The sequence below is a fragment of the Caloenas nicobarica genome, chromosome 1, assembly GCF_036013445.1.
Source record: "Caloenas nicobarica isolate bCalNic1 chromosome 1, bCalNic1.hap1, whole genome shotgun sequence".
NCBI classification, from domain to species: Eukaryota; Metazoa; Chordata; class Aves; order Columbiformes; family Columbidae; genus Caloenas; species Caloenas nicobarica.
Genome location: NC_088245.1, coordinates 200488836 through 200498441, shown reverse-complemented (window position 1 = coordinate 200498441; position 9606 = coordinate 200488836). Strand labels below are relative to the sequence as shown.

Sequence of the window (9606 nt, the reverse complement as noted above, 5' to 3'; positions counted from 1 at the left end):
AGAAGCTCTGGATTAAAGATGATCCTCCTGAGTTGGGCAGCAGAAATGGGAGACCAAAAAAAAGGACTGAGATCGTGTTTGAATGTGTATTACCCCAGCACAGCCAAATGCTGTTACAGTCACCCAGGAGAAAAGGAGACAATGTGGACACAGTAATTTAAAAAAAATCCAAAAATATCTAAAAAGAAGGAGGGATGTTATGTAAAGAGGTTGACATGAAAGGAAAAAGCAATGATTTAATACTAGAAAAGGGGAGTTGGTAAGTCCCCCCTGTGCACTTCTAAATGGTGTGTATTTAAACTGTAGGAATAGCTAGTGTTTTGAGTAAAATGCTGTTTCTTCTATATTTGGCTGATGAGAAGAGATGGAGATTTCCTGCAATATTTCTGATGGCTCAGAAAATAACAAGCTTCATCACTTTTTTGATGTCTTCAGACATACAAGCTGTTTATTATAAAATAAGAAACTTTTAAAATTCAGATAATGAAAAAGAGCTAGAGCATAAGCTCTGTACATACATCTATATGGAGAGATAACTTTATACAAGTCAATTATATTTAAAAGCACTTCTTAAAAGAAAGAAAAAATAATGAATACTACAACTGAAATTATCCAAACGTGTATTTTGTCTTAAACTTTTATTAGACAACAGATGAAGTAGAATCAATAGTGTAGTGTGAATTGAAACTAATATTTTCCTACAGGTCCTGTGCACCTCTTGTGCACAATTCTGTCACACATACAATGACTTTGCCCACTCAGAATATCACTCTGTGTTTGACGGAGTAGGCTCAGGAGACCTGAATAACTGGGTAAGTCCCAATAATAGCTTCTCTAGGGTAGTAACCATGAGTTTTTGAAAACAGGAGTAAAGCTTATCCTTTATATGTGTATGGTCAAAGGACTCACCGGAAATGTTGATGCATTTGGGAGTTCATTTGTTGCTCGTTGTACTATCTGGAACAGCAAAGCGGCATTTAAATATATTTTTATTGAAAAGAGCAGTAGTACAAGCAAGCAAAAATTCAAAGCCCTACCAAAACAAAATAGTATGTGATTACTCCTTTCTTCTGGATGGAAGACGAGAGAGCAGATGCTATTTAAGTGACATAATGCACTTAGATGTCCTCAGATATCTCCCAGAGAGAGCATGTAAAATCTTACACAGAATGCAGTAGAATAAAGTGAAGAAGGAAGAGGCAGCACCACACTTGCTAGGTTTGCTCTTGTCCCTCCCTAATGATGGGAGGTACAGTAATAACTGCTGTGGGCTTGTGGACAGGTGGGATGTGCTTTACAGCGGGGTGTAAAGCCAGTGCAGTTTGCCGAGCTGTACCACTAGATGGAGGCAGATATTGCACAGTTCACATATATTATAGTAAGCAGGGGGAGGTGTGCCAGTGGCAAGCCACTTTCCCCAAGCGAGCGGTCCCGTACACGAGGGGGAGCCCAACAGGAGCTTGGCAAGAGGTAAGAGGCTGCCGACAGCCCATCAGTGATACCATTGCCCTGTCTGAGGACAAAAATCCTGCTCCTACTTTATTTCGTGTGCTGTGGAGATGCCAGCTGAGTGCTGCTGCCTCTTGGAGATGCCTCCTTCAAGACACGAGGGTGCCTCACTCCGTCCTTGTGCTGGCCTCGCTGCAGACCAGTCATCTCCTGTGCTCACTGGAAGCTGTCTCCTAGTCGTGCCCCATCATCAGGACAGTTTCCTAGGAATACACCTCTGGAGTTTTATCCCATTCATCCCAGTTCATCACTAGAAAACAGATCTGCTATTTCCGGTCAAGTGTCTGTTCTCATGCTTTCCTCATTTGTCAGTACCGTGCCTCCTCCAGCATGGTGCATGGATTGTCCTCTGCATTCCTAGAAACGGTTCTTTCTGCACAGTCTTTCCTCTGATGATATCTTCTATGTCTGTTTTCTCTTTAAGAAGTACTAGTGAGTGACTTGAGCTCCATAAAGACCGGGATGTGTCTCTCTTTTTTTGCTATGTTCCCTGTGGGGACTTTGGCCAAGAGAACAGGGTGCTTTTGGTCAACACTGCATCTTTCCAGGATGCTCCAGGTTGACTCAGATTGGTTGAGCATCCACATAGGCCGTGGAGCTCAGTAATCCCATTCTTTGTAGTCTTCAATGCAGTCTGGGATCTGACCCTTTATTCTGGGACTTCCTGTTTTTCTTATACCTCAAGACACCTGTGCCATCAGAGCAATATCCACTTGGCACTAGCTGCTTCATCTTTGAGCCTTATGTGGAAGAAATGGCTAGTAACTGATGGGAGTGTTTCAAACTTCCGTCTTACCAGAGGTGAGGAACCTTTCTGAGGGGGAAGCACTTGAAGGAACCATGCTTCATAGCCTATCCCTATTCTTGGCACTCTGGGTGTCTGAGTCAGGGACTTATTTCAGCCATCCCACCATCTGGTTGCTGCTTGCAGCAGGTATTAGGTTAGATGGACTGGACTAACAGGAATTCTTTATTATGGAATAAACTGCTATCTGTCTGGGAGGTCAGAAGCTCTAATTCTCTCTCCTCCACTCTTTAGCTGGTTGCTCCCTCTCCTTCTGGAGGAGGTAGCTGTAGGGTTGCTGTCTTGCTATTGCTGGAGGCACTTCCAAGGCTGTCACAGAGCAGTGGCAATCCCATGGATGGTGAAAATCCTTTTTCTGCTGCAATACCTTGAAGACAGAGTGTCAGCTAGGAAGGGAGTGATTAGAAGAGATCGGAAGGAAAGCATAAAAAGGTAGTTTTCCAATGTGACAGGGAGGAATTGACATTCATTCCTTACAACTTGTTTCACATCCCTTCCAGCTCCAGGAAGCCAGGAGGAGCAAACTCCAGAGACCAGCTGGTACCCAGAAACTTGACTAGAAATTAGGCCTGTCCTGGCAAGTGTATTAGTGTTTAGATGCTGTCCTAGGAAATGTGTCTATCTGGTGGCTGAGAGAGCGGGACACAATTTTTCTGAGTACAGGTAGATTAAAATCACCTCTTTTCCTTCCTGGCCCTTGAATTGCAAAAGATGCCACCAGTTCCTTTTGCCCCACATTAGCAATCAGCAGATATCCTTCTCTCAGATGTCCTGCACCAAACCTGGGACTGGGCAAAACCTTTTCCCAGTTGTCTGTGGACTCAGAGTCCTTGCACCACCAGGCAGCAGTTCTTGAACTGGAAAAGGCTTTTGGGTAAAGACTGGGAAACGCTGTCAAGCTTTTGAGAGACTAGACCTTTGTGTACATTTGGCAAATGTGTTGAGGTAGAAGAAGCCTTCTCTTCTCATCAGGGAGCATAAAAACCTCCTAATGGAGAAATCACTGATCCCATAAGAGTTTATCCTGTTAAATATGCAAAAAGCTCTACTGTTTGTAAACCACTGCCTGCGTGCAAAATAAGCTATGCTCATCACATCCTTCCCACCCTCTCCAAGGACTAAGCCCAGTGGAGGCTTTGAAATTTCTCAGGTGATGTTTTGCTCAAGGAGCCAGGGAGGCATGGCCATTTTCTCCTGGGACTGAGCGACATGGATGCGTTTTCCTGTGTCATTTCAGCTCCTCAGTTGTGGCAGGAAGACAGGCATCCCGCATCCCACCCTGCAGCAGGGGGCAGCGCAGGCCCCCAGGGCAACTGAGCAGCTCCAGAAGCCCAGAGGTCATCCTAGTTTTTCTGGGATTATGCCTGTCTGTACTTGTTTTTATTTTCTGACGATGTGGAATAAGTCTTCCAAAGGAGGAATCCAAGTCCGCTACTTAAACCTGCCTCTGGCAAGCCAGGGAGGACACAAAGTTGAAAAGCTGTTCCCTTTGGGAAAGCATCCCAGCCCATGCTGAAGGAAGCACTGTCAGACCTTCTCCTCCACGTGTGAGCTGTATGGGGATCACTTTGATTCTGAGGAGGCAGCAGTAAGTACTGTGAAGGTCAGGACATGCACAGGAACTGAAAGTGAGACAGGAACAGGGTTTGTATCTCCAGTGGTAAATGCACATAGGCTCTTTAGGTACATATGCCTCTATTCGGAAAGGTATTTGTCTATCTGTCTATCACACATGCAGGAGTTATTTAATTCCCCAGTGAAATACCAGAAGAAAAAAACACATTAGAAAAGTGTGGTGATATATGTTTTTTAATTGTTAAGTGAAATTGTATAAAGTGCAAATAAATCAATATAAAATTTCAGGGAGAGAAAGTGCAGTCCAGGAGTTTACCACTGTAGTTAGCTAGAGGATTAAAATTGTTTTGGAACACCAAAACAAACAGGTGTGAATTCTTTGGTCTTTCTGAAGGACTTTCTTCAAGAGTTTGATGGCTTTTTCCCTGTTGGAAAGAAACACAAAACATAAGAGTCTGTACTGGAAATAGACAATGCAGATAACTGTGTTTTATTCCTAGTGTTCCTCTAGCATGCCTAAAGAAAAGCAAACCTGGCAAAGTTTACCCCATGGGGTCAGTTCTGGTTATGCTCCACTCCTCCTGCTGAGTAGTTTCTGCCTTCACTGACCTGTCCCACTCGGTCAGTGGCAGAGTATCTCTCATTTCCCTGTCGGTAGCCCCACTCGCTGAAACAGCTCATTTGCAGAGCAAGGTCCATGGGTTTGGTTTCACCCTATGTAGGTGTGCAGGAAGACCATGTGCCAGAGCACTGCACTGCTGCTCTGTCACCTCTTGGTTGCAGTGGGGACACACTATAGAACGAACATAGTGGACAAACTATACAATAATGTGTTTTTCACAAGTTTGTCTCCCTTCTTTCTTTACGGTAATATAGAATCATAGAATAGAATCATAGAATCATTTCGGTTGGAAGAGACCCTCAGAATCATCGTGTCCAACCATAACCTAACCTAACTCTAGCACTAAACCATGTCCCTAAGAACCTCATCTATACGTCTTTTAAACCCTCCCGGGGATGGTGACTCCACCACTTCCCTGGGCAGCCTGTTCCAATGCCTGACAGCCCTTTCTGTGAAGAGATTTTTCCTAATATCCAACCTGAACCTCCCCTGGTGCAACTTGAGGCCATTTCCTCTCATCCTATCACTTGCTACTTGGGAGAAGAGACCAACCCCCTCCATGCTACAGCCTCCTTTCAGGTAGTTGCAGACAGCGATAAGGTCTCCCCTCAGCCTCCTTTTCTCCAGGCTGAACAGCCCCAGCTCCCTCAGCTGCTCCTCATCACACTTGTGCTCCAGGGCCCTCACCAGCTTCATCGCCTCCTCTGCACTCTCTCCAGCACCTCAATGTCTTTCTTATGATGAGGGGCCCAAAACTGAACAGAGGATTCAAGGTGGGGCCTCACCAGTACTGAGTACAGTGTGAACAACCACTGCCCTGGTCCTGCTGGCCACACTATTCCTGATACAAGCCAGGATGCTGTTGGCCTTTTTGGCCACCTGGGCACACTACTGGCTCATGTTCAGCTGCTGTCAATCAACACCCCCAGATCTGTGTCTGCCAGGCACTTTCCAGCCACTCTTCCCCAAGCCTGTAGCGCTGCCTGGGGTTGTTGCGACCCAAGTGGCCTTGCAATCAGGGAGAGCAGTGAAACCTGTACTCCAGTAGGTTTTATCTTGAAAATCAAATCTCATCATGAATTTACCATATAATTTCTGAATTCCTCGTTTATCATCCTCTGAAAGTTTGAAGGTTGCTGGGTTCACATATGCATAGATAGGGTACATCAGAGCTCCACGGACATTTGAATGATTGAGTCCCAAAGAATGGCCAAATTCATGAGCAGCAACAAGGAACAAATTAACTTCTGCAGAACAGAAGCACCAAAAATTATGTTAAAGGTATAGCATTTATTTTTAGCATGCAAAGAATCAAAGTAGCAGGAGAATTTATATCTTTCATTCCCTTGGAATAAACCTCAGAGTTTTGATTGGTTATTACTGAACTTTCTTATGTAACTATAATGTTTTAATAAAAACATTACTGATCCCTTGCATATGCATCCTGAGACCCTGAGTCTCTTTCCAACTGTGCTTTTAGTCAACTTTATTCCTACAAGCAAGTCATCTTAACTTCTCATAATTTATGTAGAAAACTGAAGCTCATAATCTTTGTTTAGCCGCTGAAAAGTGCTTTAAAATATGGATAGAAAAGGCATTATGCAGCTGCTAATTATAACGAAGCACAACTACTTAGAAAGGTAGGTGAAAATAACAGAAATGTTGGTACTGAAATGCTACTGAAGCATGAAAAGTTATGGAAAGCATTTCCTATGGCTGTGGTCTTCTAATGTACAATATTTGTTTTTCCCCTTCGTACACACATGGGAGTTTTACCTCGATTGGTCTCTGACCATATTTCATCATCGTCAAAATGAGTATCTCCACCAAGCCCTTCTCCAGGTGCAAATGCATGAGCTAGTGTGTTACCTCTTCCATCAAAAGGATGTCCATCACCATGCGCTGTATTTGAAAAGAAATAAATGTCATCAGATGGCATTAGCTTAATGTTTAAATTCAGCAAATTGAAGCATTTTGCTTGTTTGTGTTAGTTTTGTTCATTAGCAAAAAAATCTACCTATGATAGCAGCAAGGCTGTAAAAACAAGGAGCGAGGTTTATGAAGCACTTTCCAAATTAATGACCTAAGTTCAAAACTTCTATTTGATAATTCAGGCTGTTGCATGGTTCAGAAAGAGCTGAACATTTTTTCTGGGCCTTTGTCAGAAGTGTGTTTCAGAGAAAGCAATCAGGGATTATTTCAGAATAAATACTTAGTGCTTGACATTTTAAGCACCTGAATGTTTTCAGCATTGGAAAGTGCTGGGCAACATTAGTTGTAGACAGTCTCACTTGCACTGATTTTGGTGAAAGACAGTGATTTGGGATAGACAATGATGTTCCTGAAGAGCTGAGTTCATTTGTCCCCAGCCTTGGGGCACAGTCTATTACCTACTTCTGTCACAGTGCACCTGGAGTATTAATGTTTCTTACCTCAAGTGCAAGAGCTGTAGGATGGTGCATTTGTACCACCTCTGAATATTTCCCCCTACACCTTAATGAGCCTCTGACTTAATAGAAGAGAATTTGGGGACTCAGATGCCATTCTGTGTCCTTTCCTTCAGACCATGTGGAAGGATCTTGGGGCAGGACTAACACAGGCAGAAGAGACCTAGTCCTGGTGCAAGATGGAGGATTGAAACCCATTCCAGCTTGCAGATTCCTTCTCACTTTGACCTGCACATTAGTCAGCTCTTCATGGCAACATAATATGCTTCCCACCAGTGAAGCATGAGCTTGGAACATTTTGATTTTTATATGCAGTCATCTACTTGTAAGCCAGGTGTCTGGTCTTCACTTAGAGTCAGTGGAGATCTAGTAAATATTGTAAATGGATCGAGATAACAAGTCAGCTAACTTTGAAGCAGGCATTTAGTTTGGCCAAGTTGAGTGAGTTTAGGTTCCAGGCACAAGGAGAAGCTATGTCTACATTGATGTTATTAGTCTGGATCACAAGAGAGCTTCTAAAGTGACTCTGCTGGTCATCTGCATTTACCATGCTGTGGTTTGCACTTTGATGCAATCTTGGAGTGCACCAGTGGGCCACCTTCTAGAAGAAAACCAACCAGAAGATATTTTCTATGGCCAAACCTAATGCATCCCAGCTGCCAAAGACTGTTCAGTCCAGGGAACCAGACTAGACCTAGACCAAAGTAAACCTGCCTGAACCTGCCTGAATCTGTGGATCTTCAGAACCAGCTGTTGTGCTCTACAGATCTGTTACTATTAGTTTGCACCGTTTGTCAAGACAGACAGAGCCCTGAACATCTAAATTTAGGTGTCTCATTCTGGAACTAAATTCTCCCTCCATTTCAGAGCTGTAACTCTGAAAGGGTTTTCTTATAGTTTCATAGGAGTAAAATTGGATCATAATATATAAATTTGGTGTCATGATAAAGAGAAGATAAAATTTATACAGACTTCAGAATAATTCCAAATTCTGTGTTCTTTCTTAAACCTATGGCTATAAAAATGCGTGCTTTAAATCAAATACGTAACATTGCGTTTTAAAAATGGCAGGTATTCTCACCACGACGTGCAAATCCAATCACAATGTCTGCGTGTCCATAGGATACTTTTTTGAACTTCAGTGGAGTCACATCACTCCAGACCATAAAAGCCCTTCTAATTGCATCATCCACTTTCTTTTGGGATAGATCAGGTGTATAATTGACAATCCTGACAGCAAAAGGAAACAGATTAATGTCATTTAGGTTGTGAAGGAAACCCACAAAGTTAAATACAAAGCAACCCCTTTCCCCATAAAAGTTTAAACATCACTTACTTGTAAGTCAAAAGTGTCTTTTTCCATCTTGGACTTCCAGAAAATGTTGAATATTCTGCTATATCGGGCATTCCACATCTGGGCCGTTTTATTGTTGCTTCTGTTTCTGCATCTAATTTTCCAGTTACAGTCAGGTGGAAAAACCTCTGCATTTCTTTAATCCTCTCTTCTAAGCTGAGATGTTTTGTTTTTGTTAAAAGAGGAAAGAATTTGTCAAGATATGCCTGGAAGAAGAAAAGGAAAATAAAAATTAATATGTGTATCTGTGATGTTTAGTCATTGCATTTTTCATTTGATTGAATTGTTTCATCGTCCCCCAGTCATGGCTAGCTTTAGATGTATTTTTTCTTCCCATTTCAGTTTACCAAATGCTATTCTCTCTGTAGTATAGATTAGCATATATATAAAAAGAATTGCAATAGCAGTGAAACACTGTAAGCAAGCAATCCTTTTAAGTAAGCACAATTTAATGAGCATTCAAATCCACAGCCTTCCAACGCAGTATACATGATGTTTTTTGATGTTTTAAAAATGTCATGCTCTCCTTTATTTACCAGTTGTAACTTTGTCTCTTATAAGAGGGTGTCTAAGCTACTCAGCAAGTTTAAATTGTTTTACGTCCCCTCTGCAAAAACTATTGTGCTAATGTAAGATAAGAAGATAATATCAACAGATAGGAAAGGAATGTGGAAGCCAAATAAAAAATCAGGTTATTCATAATGCAGTTATGTTGTCCCCCTGGTAACATACCTTTACATTCTCAAAGACTGTGGTGCTCAGTGTTTCTGGCTTACGTGGTGTTGGAAATGCAAGACTCTCAGGTAGGAGGATGGCAGCACAAAGTAGGAGGTATTGCATAGTGCCCAGCTTGCCAAGGAGCTTTACTACAGCAGAAAGTGTTTGACTTTCTGTCTCCCAAGATCACAGCTTAGATGCTTTTATACATCCTGATAGCTCCAAGCAGCAGTTACGTACGTGACTCACTTTTTGGTGGTGTTAATGTAATGTCATCATGATTCTAAGAAGTAAATGAAAGCACATTAAACAAATCTTTCCTTTGACTTCCCTGTTGATGTCATGTCACAGCTAGCAAGCAGCTTTGGCTCTCTCTTTTCATATTATTTCGGTAGAGAAACCACAGGGTCATAGGGAAGTTCACTTTCTGTAATTTCATCAGTACAGTTAGCGTATAACCACTTCTTAGTGCAGTTCCCCCAATTTCCTTATACACAAAGACATTTTGCAACAGCCTTTTGGTCAGCCAGCCTGCCTGCATTAGTTGATGTGGAGGCAGAGATGAGATGGATGGGAG

General features: G+C 42.4%; 1 protein-coding gene across 1 annotated transcript; it reads right to left on the bottom strand.

Moving 5' to 3' along the window:
- Positions 1–4291: 4291 nt before the first annotated feature.
- MMP7 (matrix metallopeptidase 7) lies at positions 4292–9152 on the bottom strand. Its single transcript, XM_065658310.1, has 6 exons — positions 9045–9152; positions 8295–8518; positions 8040–8188; positions 6288–6413; positions 5597–5758; positions 4292–4314 (listed from the first exon to the last, which is right to left on the bottom strand). The coding sequence occupies exons 1-6, from the start codon at positions 9150–9152 to the stop codon at positions 4292–4294; spliced, it is 792 nt and encodes a 263-aa protein (XP_065514382.1).
- Between the last annotated feature and the right edge of the window lie 454 nt (positions 9153–9606).